At 45.6% G+C, this 17,703-nt stretch overlaps 1 protein-coding gene across 3 annotated transcripts; it reads right to left on the bottom strand.

Moving 5' to 3' along the window:
- Nucleotides 1-1,906: 1,906 nt before the first annotated feature.
- On the bottom strand, nt 1,907-17,413 carry LOC132241190 (granzyme B-like). Of its 3 annotated transcripts, none has more exons than XM_059709416.1 (6): nt 17,278-17,413; nt 5,043-5,152; nt 3,885-4,029; nt 3,230-3,365; nt 2,903-3,049; nt 1,907-2,151 (listed from the first exon to the last, which is right to left on the bottom strand). In XM_059709416.1, the coding sequence occupies exons 1-6, from the start codon at nt 17,358-17,360 to the stop codon at nt 1,975-1,977; spliced, it is 798 nt and encodes a 265-aa protein (XP_059565399.1). In that variant the 5' UTR covers nt 17,361-17,413; the 3' UTR covers nt 1,907-1,974. The 3 variants fall into 3 exon arrangements, with proteins under 3 accessions (XP_059565399.1, XP_059565389.1, XP_059565408.1); XM_059709406.1 differs by having other exon boundaries at nt 2,792-3,049; XM_059709425.1 differs by lacking the exon at nt 2,903-3,049.
- Nucleotides 17,414-17,703: the final 290 nt, after the last annotated feature.

Here is a 17,703-nt window from a genome sequence, read left to right on the forward strand (position 1 = left end):
CTGCCACAAGAGAGCCAGGAGCGCAAGAGGGCGAGAGAGGGAGCTCTTTTTTCTGGGAGCTTATGTAGCTTAGATTTGGTGCCATTTCAGGGCCACGTCTATTCTGGCCAATGACCTGCTCTCAGGTGTGACTGACAAGTAACCACCTCTCCTATGGCATTCAGACTTACTGAGCATGCTTCTATTCTTTCTTTGTCCAGTCTCTTCCACCAGGACCTGTGGGGAACAGACCTGGAAAGTGTGAAACTGCAGCTTTCTGGCACAAATGTCATGCCTATATTATCAGGCCTTCCCTTTGCTTCTTTCCTGTCAATTAATTAACAACTGGGGTAATTATAACAGTATCACAATGACATTCATGCCTGCTACGTTTACTGTGTTTTAAATTGTACTTTCCAATTACTGTCCACTTTCAATATTATTTTGTATTACTGTCAGGTGTAGAGCATAGTGATTAGAAAATCATACACTTTACAAAGTGTTGCCCCTAATATTTCCAGTACCAACCTGGCACCACGCATAGTTATGACAATCTTATTGACTGTATTCCCTGTGCTGTACTTTGCATCCTAGTCACTATTTTCTAACTACCAGTTTGTACTTATTAATCTTTTCACTTTTATTTGCCTGGTCCCCCTAACCCCTTCCCCTCTGGCAACCATCAGTCTGTTCTTTTTATTTATGAGTCTGTTTCAATTTTGTTTGCTCATTAACTTGTTCTTTAGATTCTACATATAAGTGAAATCATATGGTATTGGTCTTTCTCAGTCTGACTTATTTCCCTGAGTATGATACCCTCTAGGTCCATCCATGCTGTCACCAATTATATCTGCTACTTTTATGGCTCATGGAAATGAGGCTGCTGCCCTGCCTGCTCCCCACCTGCTGCCCCGAGGAGAAGAGGATGAGCCAGTGAAGAGTTTGGGGGCTGCACGTCTAGAAATGAAAGAAATAAAGTCATTTCCAAATTCTACACAATGCTGTTCTGGAGACCCAAATGATACAATTAAAGCAGAGCATAATGAGCAATAAAAATAAAACACAAATACAGGACACTGGGCTGGATGTGAGGGTGGAGCTGGCTCTGCCCAGTGAGAGATGGGGCCAGGTGTTCTGCAGACACCCTGCCGCCCTGTCCTCCAGGGCCCTGCATGGGGCCAACACAGTCCTGGTCCCTTGGTCACCCTGTGCCAGGGCATAAGCTGGGTGGCAACTCAGTGACCAGGCCCTGCTGGAACCTGGGCACTCTGGGTGTCCTCGGTGGGAGGGATATGCAGAAGTGGGGGCTCAGACCAGTGTGGTCTGTGGGGCGCAGGGTTGGTGGACTCTGAGGATGCTCATTGGTCAGCAGGGATGAGAAGAAGGGGCAGCCAGTAGACTGGAGGCCAAGCTAGGAGGAGGGCAGAAAAGGGCAGGGAGAGAAATTCAGCCCAGGAGGGAATGAGGAGCTTCTCAGGACTTCCCTCCGTCCTCCACCCCTGTCTCTCCTCACCAGCCCCCAGCCCCCCCCCCCCTGCCACCCCCTGGTTGCTGGAGAACAATGACCTGCTCAGGAGGGCCCTCCTCTCCCTGTGGGGTGGGGCCTCCTGAGCTGCAGCCCAGGCTGTGCCTGCTTGGTGCCCAGCACCCACGTGCTAGTCCTTTCCTCTCAGCTCGTAACACAGAGGAAGAAGTAAGACCTTCACACTGAGCCCAGGACCTGAGAGATTCATGTTTTCTCCTAATGGTGCTGGCCCTGCAGGTGCAGGTGTGGCCAAGAAGGACCTGGTAACAGCTTTGCATGGGGTTTGGGAGGGGTGGTGGGGAAGAGGAGGAAGTAGAACAGAGAAAAACTACTGCTATTGGCCTTCTGAGCAGAGCTGGTGCCTGTGAATGAGGGTCAAAGAATAAACAAAATACCCAGCTCTTCCCATCAGCTAAGAGACATTTATTTGGTTTCTGGCTCCACCTCCCTCCCTGCAGTGTGATCCTGGATTAGCTCCAGAGAAGATGATCTGGTTCCTGCAGTTGGAGGCTTTCCATGGTTTCCTTTATCCAGGGAAGGAAACTGGCGACTTTGGTGAAGACTCGTGGTGGTGTCCCATCATCGCTTCCATAGGAGACAATGCCCTGGATCCCATTTCTACACAGGAGAGGCCCCCCGGAGTCCCCCTGTGGACAGAGAGAGGGAAGAACTGAGCCAGTTCTCCTGGCCCTGCCCTCCTTGCCATCCCAAGCCCCTCTCGGAGAAGGCTGCCTTGCATGGTGTTCACTTGAGAGATAAGCAGGCAGGCAGGCAGGTCCCCAGTGGTCCCCTCAGCCTGGACATTGTCACTGCTTCACTTCACCCCCGGTGGTGGCTCCCTCTGCTCCCCCAGGTCCCTGATCCTCTGGCTATGAAGGTGCTGCAGGACTGTGGCTGCAGCCTACTGTGTAAGGACCCGAGAGCAGGCAGGTGGGGCTGACACCACTAACCAGCTCTGAGGAGCCACCAGGTGTAACTTCTGCACACCCAGGGAATAGTGATCTCACTGCATTGCCCCAGCTTGGGCCACAGTGTTACACATCCCCCTCCCAGGGCAGGGCTACAGACTAGGGATATCCACACCGTGTTTGGAGTGACCAGGGGCCCTTGTAGGCCCTTGGAGACCCTATTCCTCCCTGCTCTGGTGGCTCCCCCTTTTTCTTTCTGGGGAGAAAGATTACAACCTAGAGGGTAAAGGAGTCCACCTCCCTGCCTGGTTCTCAGGTCCTACTTTCTACCCAAACACCCTTCTCCCCAGAACCAAGCCAGGCAGATGTTCAGTATCACCTTAAAGGAAGTCTTATTTTCTCTTGGGTTCCCCACACACAGTTGAATGTTCTCATTGTAACGGTTAAAGCGCCTTTTACACTTCAAATCCGCCTGCAGGGTCAGCTCTACCTCCTGCAGAGTGTCTGAGCCAGGGCCCCTCCGTGTGACCTCTCCCCAGCCGGCCACAGTGCAGTTATCTCCTGGCCTCGGCAGGTCCTTGCCCCTGGGCGGTGGGAGGGGCTTCACAGCATCAGTTTGCTCGATGTTTCTCTCCAGCTGATGGGGAAGAGGCAAGGGAGCCCAGGTCAGCCAGTGGTCTCTGAGCCTGGACACTGAGGGACACTTGAGTCACTAGGGCTGGTCAGGTGGACAGAATGGGAGGAAAGGACGGGACGATTCACAGTGAGAGGAGATACAATGAGATCCCCAAACTGCAAGAGCAGCAGGTTTCCTCACCTGCAGTAACATGATGTCATAGGTGCCTTTCCTCTTATTAAACTTTGGGTGCGGGATGGCTCTTTTCACCAGGATATCCTGTTGGGTCTTCTCCTTCTCTTTGATGTTATGGGCACCCAGTTTGACACTGATTGACCTGTACAGAGAGCAGATTGGGTGAATGGTGGGGAGATAGAGTCACAGGAGATTTAGCTCAGGAACTGTGAAGGGCAGGTCATAGCTGGGGCAGAGCAGGGCTACGGACTGGGGAAATCGAGCAACAGGGGAAAGGGGCTGAGTGACTCTACTTCTCAATGACACTGAGGTTAGGGAGCTGGGAGCTCTCTCTGGCCCTCAGGAAATGCCATGATTGCTTGCATTTTCATTTTGACCCTAATGCATGTGTTCATGGTCCACCGCTGCTTTATTTGCCGAGTGTGGTCTTCCTCTTCCTGTGTTACTTGTTGTCACCTCTGACCCTCTGAGCCCAGAGATTACTTGTCCTATTTCCCAGCCTCTCATTGCTCTGTCATGATCCCTGATGGCTCCTCTGATGAAGTCTCATGGGCTTGAGTTATCGGGAGCCTGGGGAGCTGCCCTGGGCTGCAGCTCCTGGGATGGAGGACAGGGTCCCTGTAGGGGTCTCAGGAGGAGTAGCCTGGCTGCGGCCCCTTACCTTCCTTTGCAGTGAGCAGCTGTCAGAACATAGTTCTTTTGCACAAGGACACCGCCACACAGGAACTCCTTCTTATCTTTAATGCGAAGATAGGCCATGTAGGGGCGGGAGTGGGGCCTGGCTTCATGTCCCCCGATGATCTCCCCTGAAGGAAAAGTGTGTTGCACTTGTGTGTCCCCACTGAGTCCACCAGGCAGGCACTGGCTTGATGACTCAGGCGCCTGGGCACTTGGGAGGCTGGACTGGCCTGGAGTTGCAGGGGGTGGGGAGGGCCTTCAACTTTCTCATCTGGAGAGGGAACAGCAACGGGGTGGGCCTGTGACTTTGCCTGACACATAGTTGCAGGTGAGAACACAGGTCTCAGGGACAGAGAAGGCCTGGAGGCTCCTGAAAATTCCTCTCCTGACTTCGCTTGGTGTTGGGTGAGCTTCTGAGGCCCCTGTGGTGCTGTGATGTCCAGGGCAGTGTGCTTTGCAGTGTCTAGGACTTAAGGGATCTAGGTGCTGACACATGAGGAGTTCCCGGTAAGTGTTTGTTAGCTGCCTGGCAGGGTTGGCCCCCAATGGGCCTCTGGAGTTGGGTTGGTAAGGCCAGTGCTGTGCGATTCTAGAAAGCAGAGAAGTTTGGGGCTGCCAACCTCACTGGCTCATCCTTTAAGGAGAGGACCTGCTAAAGGCCTGGGGATAAAAGCAGAGCTGGAGAATGGGACTGAGGGGCCTTGAGACAGAGCAGAGGAAACAGCAGTTTTCTGGGGACAGTGAGCCCACCAACTGTGGGGTCTGCTGAGCTCTGGGCTTCTCTCCTAAGCAGACCCTGAGGACAGCACCTGTCTCATCACAGACATGGAAGCCAGGACTGCTCTGCCCTCTGCAGTTTCCCAGCCTCTGCCATGCACTTCTAGGAAGTTCCACTCTCCACCTGGCACAGGTAGGGCCTGGGAGGGCATTGTGCCCTCCGGCTTTTCTTGAGAATAGGCTTCTGTCCTGTCATTTCTGCATGTAGCTCATCCAGCATCATGTGTGTGGGTCTGAGATGGGATGGGAGCTGCGGGTCAGAGCATTGCTGGTGGAGAGCTGGGTCAGGGATGTGCAGAAGGGCCAGGAGGTCTGTGCTAATGTGGGATGGGTTGGGCCTGTGAGGGTGGGGATGGTCACTCACCTGCCTCTGCCGAGGGGAGCAGGAAAAAGGCCAGCAGGAGCACGAGCAGGGGTGGCTGCATCTTCCCAGGAAGGCTGCTCAGGTCGGAGCTGCTGGTGGTTCTCTGTGCTCTGTTTTCACGCCCAGAAGAGGAAGGAAGTGTCGGTGGGCTCTGTTACCTGAGTCCCCCTCTGGTTTTGTAGTGCTTCATCCCAGAAGGCTTTCTATGAAGCATCTCCACCCCCAAGCCTCCTGCCTGATGATGGTCTCTGTGTGGTTGTGTGAGAAGTATGCAGTGACCACAGCTGATGACTCAGAGCAGACCCTAAGCAGACTCCAGCCCTGAGCAGGAACCCAAGGTTACAAGGTGGGGCCTGTGGAATGTGGTATGGACCAGTGGAGGTACTGAAGCCCAGAAACCTGAGTCCCCAGTGAGAGAACCCCCAGTGCCTCATCTCCACGCTACTGAGTCCATCAGGGTAACTTCTTTTGCATGTGTCTGTTTAGGTCCGTCTCTGTCCTATGGACAAACATAGTGGAGATGTGTCTCCTGTTTTTAGAGCAGTGATTTTCAACCTTTTACTTCTTCATGGCACATAAGCTACTAAAATTCTGTGGCACACTAAAAAATGTATTTCTGTATATCTCACAAAAAATAGGTATACTTTTGATTGTTTTGCAAAAAGAAAAAAAGTAATTAACTACCCTTTTTGCTCCAAAGTGACTTAAAAAAAAATCAGGTGCCTATACTTCTATATAAGAACTTCTGGTACCAAGAATTAAACAATCAGACACAACTATATTATGCACCATGACCAATAAAATGCAATTCTACTATATGACCTATTTATTTATGGTTCCACAAAGGGCATTCACACCAGATGACTATTGTGTTGGCTGTTGTCATTTTTTTAAAATATAATTTTTATTGATTTCAGAGAGGAAAGAAGACACAGAGAGAAATGAAACATTAATGTTGAGACAGAATCCTTGATTGGTTGCCTCCTGCATGCCCACACTGGGGATGAAGTCTGATACCTGGGTATGTGCCCTGAACAGGAATTGAACTGTGGTCTCTTGGATCATAAGTCTATGCTCAGTCACTGAGTGACACCAGCAGGTTGTTGTAATTTTTTAATTTGATGATCTAAGGGAAAATAGGTTAGTGCTCCTGACCAAATAGTCTGGTATTGCATGTTTTAAAAGTTCTTGTGGGACATTAGTTGAAAATTGCTGCTTTAGAGAGAGATGGCCATCTGGTGGGGGAGACAGAAACATCAGGGAGCAGAGTACTGAGTGGGGAGGGCTATGGTAGAGTGATGCAAGGGGAGGAACAGAGCATCACCATCATCTACTAAACAGACATAGCAACCCATTCATCATCACAGTTTCCTGTCGAGGGGTTTCATTTACAAATGCTCCATCTGTCTTGTCAACATTTTAAACAAAAGTACTGTCCTTGATATGTAGTGGCCTAGAGGCCTAGAGCAGTGGTTCTTAACCTTCTGGCCCTTTAAATACAGTTCCTCATGTTGTGACCCAACCATAAAATTATTTTCGTTGCTACTTCATAACTGTAATGTTGCTACTGTTATGAATCATAATGTAAACATCTGATATGCAGGGTGGTCTTCGGCAACCCCTGTGAAAGGGTCGTTCGACCGCCAAAGGGGTTGCGACCCACAGGTTGAGAACCGCTGGCCTAGTGTAAGGAATCATTATTGCCCTTGCAGTTGAACCCACTGATTGACCAAAGTGTAGGTCATCCTTACTTTGGGTTGGCAGTGGTCAGTCCCACCCAAACCACAGGAACTAGGAGTGAAAAGGGCTATTTCCCCAAAGGAAGTTCAAGTTACTAAATTGTCGATATCGAATGAAGTGAGAAAACGTGCTTGTCAACAAAAGAGCAATAATTGTCCTTTCAGTATCCTCTGTGCTCTGTGCAGAGCCACACTTCTGCTAGAGCAGGCTTGGCACATAATAGGCTCACACTTGCTAAGCAAATTATGCTAATGAGCTCACTACACTGTGAAGGACCATTGCTTCTAAACAGCCTTGGCCCAATTCTGTTCAAAGGTTGACTAAGTATCTCTGAGTGGTTAGAGTTTGGTAATTAAAATGTCCACCTTTATGTTTTTTATATTTTACAATTTTTCTATGAGGAACATTATGTATCAAAATACATAACTTCAGTGTAAACGTCTTCCTTGTCATACCACCTACACTCCAAACCTCTATGTTTTTTGAATTCAGCCTGCCTCATATAGACTTTACAAAATAAAGAACCTTTCTGATGACAGTGGTAAATATGCTCATTAAGAAAAGTTGGCCTTGCGTCCTGCAGAGAATGCAGGTGTCTATTAAGGCAGCAGCCTCTGGTCATGTCCTTGTTTCTTCTTTTGTCCAGCTCCCGTTTTGGCATTTTTCTGCTGAGACTAAATCTTCTGCTTCTACCTTCTCAGACCTTAGTTGACACACCTGCACCTGCTTTTTACAAAACTGTTGATCAGCAAAAACAAAGGGGCTACAGGATCACTCATTTTTATGCTGTGGCCTTTAGGGCTTCATGCAAAGACTGTTCTGTGTAAATGGGCAGTTGACTCTAATTTGGAAATACGAAAATCAGTCCATTCTTGTCATAAAATTTATTTTACAATTATAATTATACTAGATGCTCGATGCACAAAATTTGTGCAAGGAGCATGGCCCTCACAGCCCTGGTTTCGTCCGGAAGGTCGTTGGGCTGTCTGGTCTAATTAGCATATTATGCTTTTGTTATTATAGATTGATGTTCATATAATATAAAATGACTAATTATATAAAGCAGTACTTTGAAATAAAAAACAAGAAAGATTTGGAAAGTAAAAAAGAAAAATGTCACTCATTTGCCCAACCCCATCTCCCCCATACAGTGTTACCATAAGACGTGCATTTTAAGTACTTGGGATCATGCTATATATAAATTGCTATATTTATGTTGTATATACAATACCACTTTCTTTTATCTTAACTTAACCCTATGATGTAAGAATTTGCCCCATGTTCTTAAAAATGTATTATTCAATTCCACTGTAGCTTCTGCTTCCTATTGTTAAAAATTTTAACATGCCATTAACTTTTGAAGTTATTGGAAAATTTTAAAAATAATTTAATCATAGAGAAAATAATTAAAATGACCTGATTTCAGATTGTTCATTGATAATTATCTTTACAGTATTGATGTATGAACTAACACATTTTACTCTCATGTATATCTGCATTTTATAAAACTAAAAGAGGATTATGTTAAATATAATATTATGTTTGTTAGATATTGAGGTGAACTTCGTATAACATAAAATTAACTATTTGAAAGTGTACAATTCAGTGGAATCAATTTAAATGTGCAGCCTACCTCTCTCTAGTTTCAAAGCTTTCTCATGACCTCAAAAGATCATTTCATTTATACCCATTAAGTTGTGTGTACCCACAAATTAATTGGTACTTAATTACTTTCCATTCTCCCTCTACCAGCAACACCCCACCCTGACCTCTGGCAACGACTGGTCTTATTCCTGTCTCTGATGGATTTGCATATTCTGGATATTTCATATGAAAGGAATCATGTAATATGTGAGCTGTTGTGTTTGGCTTCTTTCACTTAGCAGGATGATTTTGAGGTTCATCCAAGTTGTAGCATTTATCAGTATTATTTTATGGCTAAATAATATTCCGTGTGTGTGTGTGTGTGTGTATCTCAATTTATCCCTTTATCTTCAATAGATATTTGGATTGTTACCAACTTTTGGCTGTAGTGATTAATGCTGCTAAAAATATGTGTGTAAGCCGTAATCGGTTTGGCTCAGTGGATAGAGCGTTGGCCTGCGGATTGAAAGGTCCCAGGTTTGATTCCAGTCAAGGGCATGTACCTTGGTTGTGGACACATCCCCTGTGGGGGGTGTGCAGGAGGCAGCTGATCGATGTTTCTCTATCATCGATGTTTCTAACTCTCTATCCTCTCCCTTCCTCTCTGCAAAGGATCAATAAAATATATTTTAAAAATATTTGTGTAAAAACTTCAGTGTTGAGGATATGTTTTCATTTCTCTTAGCTATATACCTCGGAGTGGAATTGCTGCGTGATATGGTAATCCTAGGTTTAAGTATTTGAGGAATCACTAAACTATTTATTGCAATGGTTACACCATTTTACATTCCCACCAACAGCATATAAATACTTCCATTTCTTCACTTCCTGCCAACACTGGTTATTATTTATTATTATTTACTAGGGGCCTGGTGCACGAAATTCGTGCACTGGGTGTGTGTGTGTGGGGGAGTGTCCCTCAGCCCAGCCTGCCCCCTCTCACATACTGGGAGCCCTCAGGCGTTGACCCTCATCACCCTCCAATCGCCTGATCGGCCCCTTGCCCAGGCCTGACGCCTCCGCCAGAGGTGTCAGGCTTGGACAGGGGACCCCCAGCTCCCCGCGGTTGCAGGCTCCACCCCTGCCCAGGCCTAACGCCTCTGGCCTAGGCGTCCGGCCCGGGCAGCGGGGACCCGCAGCTGCAGCGGCCCCGCGATCGTGGGCTCCGCTTTAGGCCCAGGCAAGGGACCCCTAGCTCCCGGGACTGCCAGCTTCGACCGTGCCCAGCTCCCATCACTGGCTCCACCCCTACTTCCTGCTCTCACTGGCCAGGGCGGAAAAGGCTCCTGATTCTCCGATCATGGCTGGGGGGCAGGGCAAAGGCGGCCCCAGGGCCGCCTTTGCCCTGCCCCCCAGCTCTTAGCTCCCCCCTGGGTTTCCAATCACTGTCAGTGGCAGGGGGCTTCTTCCTGCTTTCCCTTTCGCCTCCCTGCATTGTGCCTACATATGCAAATTAACCGCCATCTTGTTGGCAGTTAACTGCCAATCATAGTTGGCAGTTAATTTGCATATAGCCCTGATTAGCCAATGAAAAGGGTAGCGTTGTACGCCAATTACCATTTTTCTCTTTTATTAGATAGGATTATAGCCATCTTGGTGGGAATGGAATGGAACCTCATTATAGTTTGGGTTTACATGTTTTTAATCACTAATGAGGTTTAGCATCTTCCCCGTGTTTGCTGGGCATGTGTGTGTCTCCTTTGGACCTTTCTCACTATCCTCATTCCTGCCTCCCTCACTATTTGGGTTGGTTTTCCAAGAATTGGTCTGGGATCTTGAACATAGCCACCTTGACATGCTATGCTGATTAGGCTGAAAATGAAAGGGCAGCCTTTTCTTTTAACTTCAATGGCTAGCAAATGACCAAGGCCATGTAGGAAAGTTCTCTCAAGTCCAGAAGTAGAAATATGAATTAAGGGAGGGGAAATCTTACTGAGGTGGCAGACATGTGGAAAGAGTGTGAAACAGGAACTTTCCTAAGAAAGAACCCCATCTGGGGAAAGCCCCACTGGAGAGATTAAATTTCTTTCTAAATGTGACCAAAGTTGAATCAAACTAAGAGATAGTGAATTTCATCTGTGACTTGTAATTTTAAGAATCTGTGTCTAAGTATAAATTAATAATAAACATACCTGGAAAATAAGATATGATTAGTCAGATAAATATGATATGATTACTATAAATTAGAAAATAATAGCTAACATCTTCACGCTAGCTAATATTTATTGATCTCTGACCATAGATCCTAACTGCACCCTTTGAGTTAGCTATTGATATTTCTTACATTTTACAAATGAGAAATCTAAGGCCTGAGAAGGTAGGGGGCTTGCTCTATATCACTCAGCTCATAAGAGGGGGGCGGAACAGTGCAGGGATATAGTTTCATATTCTGTGATCTTATCCACAGCTCTACAAACATCATCATTTATTATATTGTTCCAGGAATCTGGGGGAAAATTAAAGAGGTGTTGAAGAATAAAAGTTTTGTCTATATGTTTAGTCTGGGACTGTTGTTCTCTTAGAACAGGAAGGTATCTCAGTGGCTACCATGTCGTGATGGAAAAGTTCATTTGGATCATGTACTCCCTTTGCTCTTATCCTTTATTCCCTGATGTTCTTCCCCAACATGCAGCAGAATGTCATGCCTGGCCCATGATGGGCAATCAATCCCCTTGGGCCTTAGCCTCTCACCAAATCACATCTAGTGCTTATTGCATATGGCGGGGCCATTCCTTGTAGGCAACGACAATGGCACAATGAAATGACCTTCCCACACTCACACATGGCATTTGAAGCTCCTGCTATAAACCCATTTCCCTGAGCCTGATCATTCTTAAGTTATGCTACAATTAGAACCTACAGGTATAATGGGCCAGAACTTGGCTGATCTGATCTGTCCATGAGACTCCGCTGTGTTGTTGAGAAGAGAATCCTCCCTCAGTTAGGGTTAGCTCTACATTCCTATTAGGAGGGTGGGATGGCAGTCAGAGTTTCTGGAGTGTTTACATGACATCAAAAACAGTTTGAGGGAGAGACCAGTCAGTGAAAGAGAACCTAGGTTATGTGTTGGAGTGGAGAAGATTGTGCTTCCATCTGGTCTCTGTAGTAGTAAGGATGGGGAGAAAGGGCAGGGATGGGGAGAGAAAGACGTCTACAGGACAGACACACATCTATGAGATTTCTAGACTTTTGGCATCTACTAGAACACTCTAATTTTTCCTATGGCCCACCCAGCAACAAAGAGCAAGGTTGGAATGTTGGGTTGGGGATAATTCAGTAAAACTCTGGAGTGGGTAAATGTCTGGGATCATGAGTAGAGAGGACTACAGAGAAAAGAGGAGGAGAAGTGAGCTTGGGTGAAGACAGTGTGCTCATCCTCACCAAACTGGAGTAAGTGTAACAATAGAGAGCCCCGCCACCCCCAAATCAATTGGTGCTGACTGTTTTCCTGGGTGGGAGAGAGTTGGAATGGAGCCCTGTTCTGAGTTGTGATGTTGCCTTTTATGTGACCTTGGATTGCAACACCTACCCCCTCCAACCCCATGCCCCACCTGAGGACCTTTATCTCCCCAGAAACTTTGCCCACCAAGGCCATTTCCTTTCCCCAAAGCATTTAGTTCCCTCAAGGCCTGAATGTCATACCTCATCCTTCTGGAGTGAATGGATTCTTTGTCTTCCCTTCTCACTCAGGGTGTGCAGTTTCTTACCATGTCTATATGTTTGGTTTGGGATAGGTAAGAGGGATGCTACTGAGTCATTTACCAGAACCTCTAATATATGACTGAAAAACTGGTGGGTCTTTCTCTCTATTTCTCAGTTCAGGGCAGATGTAACGAAGTGTCATGTTTGGAAAATCTAATTCACACATAGGATGCTTGTGTCACATCCCCATCTGTCCCCAAATCTTGGTATGACATCTCCTAGTTGTAGATATTTCCCTGCTGTTAAGTTCCTCTGTTTCTTACCAAATACCAGGAAGCAATACTGGAGCCTTAAATGAACAAAGCAGAAGATCTGGAGCATCCCAGCCAGCCCTTCAGGGTCTGCCCAGAACTCAGGTATTGCTGGGCCTCTGAGAGCCGTGTACCAGTGGAACTGTGGCAGGAGGATTTTCTATGCTAGAAATAAAGTAGGAGGAAGAAATAATAAGAGGCAGCAGAAGGTAATGAAGAATGTAAACATACAACAGAGAGTTTTAATAAAGGAGAGATTATTTGAAAAGGCTAATAAAATTGACAAACGTCTGGAGAATATAATCAAGAAAAAAAGAGAGAAGGTGCAAATATTTATTATGAGGAACTAATAAGGGGATATTTTTTATAACTACTGTAGGCCATTAAAAGCTAAGTCAAGAATTTTATAAAAAAGTTACACTAATACATTTAAAATTTAGTCAAAACAGAACATCGCTAACACCTACACAGGAAAAAATTGCAAACTTAGGTAACACTTGAACCATAAATGAAATTGCATCAGCAATCAATCATTTTCCACATAGAGAACTGACCTTGATGGCTTTACTGTTAGTTTCTACTGAAATTCAAGGAAGGAAAACTTTTCAGCTACAACATCTTGCAGAAAAGAGAAAAAGAAGGAATACTATCTCATCTTATAAGGCCGGTGTAACCTTGATACAAACAACAGAATAAGAAAGGAGATTTATAGCCCAATCTCATCACAATTTATAATCACAAACCGCCTGCACAAAGTATCAACTGTCAAAATTAGCTCATCAATATATAAAAAGTTAATACAATATGAGCAACTAAGGATGTAGATATCATTTGACCTTAGAAAGGCCAACTAACATAATTTGCTACACAAATTGGAGAAAAATATTGTTATCTCAATAAGAAAAATATAAGAGAGAAAACTTAATAAACATTTGATAAAAGTCAACATTCACTGGGGGGATAAGGACACATATGTAATACCTTAAACAATAAAGAAAAAAAATTCAACATTCACACATAAAAAACATAACCTTTTGGCAGATCAAAAGGGCAAGAAATTTCCTTAATATAATACACATTATCTATATAACCCTGGCAGGGTTGTTCAGTTGGTTAGAGTGTTGACTCATACATCAGAGTGTGTTTCATTCCTGGTCAGGACCCAAACGTAGGTTGGGGGTTCCATCTTCCCGGAATATCACAGAGTTAACTGATAGATGTTTCTCTCTCTACCCTTCCGCCCCCCACTATTCATCTCTCTAAAACCATTAACATATTCTCAGGTGAGGATTTTTTTTTTTTTTAAAAGACTGCATAAGCTACAAAAAGGATTTCATGAAGCCCTCATCTAGAAAGAAAACCAAGGTTTCCATGTTTTCCAGGAGAAAGTTAGAAAGCCCTTCTCTCCAGGTGCCTTATACACGAAGTGTGTGATACAGAGTCTCCTCCCAGCTCTCCTCCTTGGGAGGCTTGTGTTTGGAAATGATCCGAAATGGGATCCTTTCAGGGATGTCTACACCGATGAAAGGGGGAGATGATGAGTAGATTGGAGGAGGAACCCAGGGCTGGGCAGAGATAGAGAGGGTTTGCAGGTCTATGGGCACTTTTCTACCTTTAATCCCAGGTCCCTGGACAAGGTACTCTAACTCTGCTGTCTGCCTCTGTGTTTGGGGCCCCAGGGTTCTCTTGTCCAGGGGAGAGCATCAGGGCACAGAGGCCAGGCTGCAGTTTTGCTCTGATAGGCACTCCTGCAAATTACTGTTCATGGCGGGTCCAGGTGCGAGAGAGGTTGTTGTGATGACCCCTCACTGAGCTGGATGGTGAAAAATATTTGTTTTCTTTCCCATGTTTTGGGCAACCAGAATCAGAATTTTATGAGGCCAGTATGGAGGTAGCAGTTTGGGCTCAAAGGGTCTATTTATTTTTTAAGAAAAACTGAAAAAGAAGATGCTATTCTAGGATGTACCTGCTGATAATTTCTTCTTGGTCCTCTCACTAGGTAAAGCTTGTTCCATTATCCTTACTGTGCAGAGTGTTCCCTCCTGGCCACCTCTGAATATTTCTACCCCAGGTTTAACCAAGTTTATGATGCCCTTTCTTCTTGCTTTTTACAATGAGTTTCTGAGGGACTGACTTTCACCCTATCTCTTTCCTCCAGGTCACCCCTCCAAGCTCTCCCCCCCAACTTTTTTTGTTTTGTTAATCCTCACCCGAGGATATTTTTTCATTGATTTTCAGAGAGAGTGGAAGGGAAGGAGGGAGGAAGTGTGTGCATGAGAGAGAGAGAGAGAGAGAGAGAGAGAGAGAGAGAGAGAGAGAGAGAAGAGAAATATTGATGTGAGAGAGACACATTGATTGGATGCCTCCTGCACCCATACTGACAAGAAATGGGGATTGAACCAGCAACTCAAATACTGTCCTTACTTGCTCTTGACTGGGAATTGAACCCATGACCCTTTGGTGCAGTGCAGACACACTAACCACTTAGCACACAGGTCAGGGCTACATGTCCCTTTTTTAAAGTCCTCACCCAAGGATATAGTTAGTGATTTGAGGGAGAAAGAGGAATGAGGAGGGAAGGAGGGAGAGAAAAACAGATGGGGAGGGAGGGAGGGAGAGAGAGAGAGAGAGAGAGAGAGAGAGAGAGAGAGAGAGGAATGTGAAAGAAAAACATCAATCGACTGCCTCCCATACATGCCCCTACTGGGGATTGAACCAGCAACTTACTTATGTCCCCTGACCAGAAATCCAACCCACAAACATTTTGGTGTACCAAGCGACACTCCAACCAACTGAGCCACCTGCCAGGGCTCCACGTCCCTTTTTATGACTAAACAAGTTGGGCTGCTTCTCTCTCTCTCTCTCTCTCTCTCTCTCTCTCTCTCTCTCTCTCTCCTATTCTAGTTGCCCTTTCATTGGCTTTCTGGGGGTAAGATGACAGCAGCCAAATAGCTATGATTTCCCACAATCCCACAGCTAAAATTCAGCCAGTCCCCAAACATTCCTATATCTGAACATCCATGAAATTCTGGACCTTCCATTTCCCAGATCCTATATAAGATTAGCTTTTGCTGGGTTCAGAGACACTCTCCTTCACAAGTACAACTCTCCCCTACTTAGCAAGCAATACATTCAGATTTTAGTCTCAGGCACAGAATGCTCTCCCTTTCCTGTGACACTCCTCCCCTTTCCTGTGACACTCCTCCCCTTTCCTGTGACACTCCTCCCCTTTCCTGTGACATTCCTCACAATCCCTCTGGAGAAGTCCTATAAGCTGAGTGACCAAGCTTGCTGAGCAACTTGCCTTGTCTCTTAGCAACTTGCTGTGAAGTAGTGGCCAGCTGCGGTAATATCACTATCTTATGCACTGCATCCGACCCTGACCCATTCTCTGTCCTCCCTGTCACTGCCTGGGCTTGCACCTCCTAAATAAATGGTTGCCACTGTTAGCCTTGCTTCAGGCTCTGTTTCTATAGGGGTCAGAACAAACCAGAACAGGGAAGTAGGATTTGGGATATTTTCTCCTTGTATCTCAGGCTAGAAGTCATGCTCAGAGAGTCTTCTCAGAAATTACAACAAGATACCCCGCCCCCCTGGATATAGTTTCATTGAAATATTTTCTTCTCATAGTATCCCCTCCTGGCAATGTTTGGATATTTCTCCCCTCGGTTTAACCAAGGTTTATGATGCCCTTTCTTCTTGCTTTTTACAATGAGGTTCTGGGGGACTGACCAGGAATTTCACCTAAATACTTTCTGCTGGTAAAGTGGCATGGCAGCCTTATCAGGAGCAATCTGAGATTCTCAGCCCCCCTGAGGGTAGGAGGCTTATCCTGTGCTTCGAAGGACAAAGCATCTCATGGGGGAAATGGGATGTGCACATGGCAGATACTTTAGTAACAAAGGAAGAGCTGGGGCTCAGCCCTACACAGTCCCCAGGAAAAACTGCTGGCCTCAGAAGAGGTGGTATTTTCCCTCACTCTTCCACATACGTCATTCGTCATTCTTCCTGTTTTACAGTTGTGTGGTGATAGAACCAGACAGTGACACAGCCACAGGAGAACTGGGGGCAATGCGCACACAGAGCTTCATTTCATGCTGGCAGGGAGTGATGGGGATGATAAGACACGGTGCAAAATAGAGAAAGTGTGGCCTTTAGGGCAAGGATGAACGTGGAGGTATAAGGAGAGGCATAGTGAGATGTACTAGCTCTTAAATTCCTTAGTAGATAGGAGACTGTTGAAGAATCAAACATAGAAAAGAAATGGCTTTTCAAGAGCTTCTTGGGATCACCAGGGAATGGGGTTTGGAGGAATTTTTTAGAACTGATCATTGTCACCAAGTACATTTTTGTCAATCCAACAAAAAGCTTTATCTCTTCCTTTTTCTGTCTCTGTATCTCATTTCTGGCCTTTGAGCTCATCCTCTTTGCCATTTAAAAATTACTTTTAGGTGCTGTTATATGTAGCCCCCTTCCTGCATATCACTACCTTCCCCCCATTAAGTAACCTTTCTAGGAACATGACATTCTAAAAGTGGACAACAAATTAGGATTTCCAGTGTTGCCTTTTCATATGAAGAATGAATTATCATCTTTAGGAATCTCACTAGAGCCAGTGATGGCGAACCTTTTGAGCTCGGCGTGTCAGCATTTTGAAAAACCCTAACTTAACTCTGGTGCCGTGTCACATATAAAAGTTTTTTGATATTTGCAACCATAGTAAAACAAAGACTTATAGTTTTGATATTTATTTTATATATTTAAATGCCATTTAACAAAGAAAAATCAACCTAAAAAATGAGTTCGCGTATTATAGGTTCGCCATCACTGCACTAGACTCTCTCTAGGATTTGCATTTAGTTTTCAGTCATTAAAGAAAATTATAGTGAACTACATACCTGATGCTGTACACCGATATTATCATCTGACATCTCACCTTGAACCCAAACTGCAGCCAGACTGAGAGGAGAAGGGTACACATGATGTACCTAGGGAACCTGGGACAGGTAAACAATGGGAGCACTAGGGGTGGGTCCAATGTGATAACCCTGTGCCATGGCTTCCTGATGGGAAGTAGACATTCCAACTTGACTTAGTCACAGTATAACCTTGACAGTCCTTTCATTGCCTTAAATTGAATAAAAATAAAATAGTCTGTCATAGAAAAAGGAAGGGAAATGTTTAGGGGAATGAGTTAAAGCTGAGAACTCATTTTGATTAGTCAATAACCGCAGCCTTGCAATTAACTGCTGTCACCACAAACCAACTTTCCGTGGTTCACTGTTTCTCAAGAGCAGTTGACTCCTTAGTCATTTAGCCACGTG

Source organism: Myotis daubentonii, chromosome 1, assembly GCF_963259705.1.
Source record: "Myotis daubentonii chromosome 1, mMyoDau2.1, whole genome shotgun sequence".
NCBI classification, from domain to species: Eukaryota; Metazoa; Chordata; class Mammalia; order Chiroptera; family Vespertilionidae; genus Myotis; species Myotis daubentonii.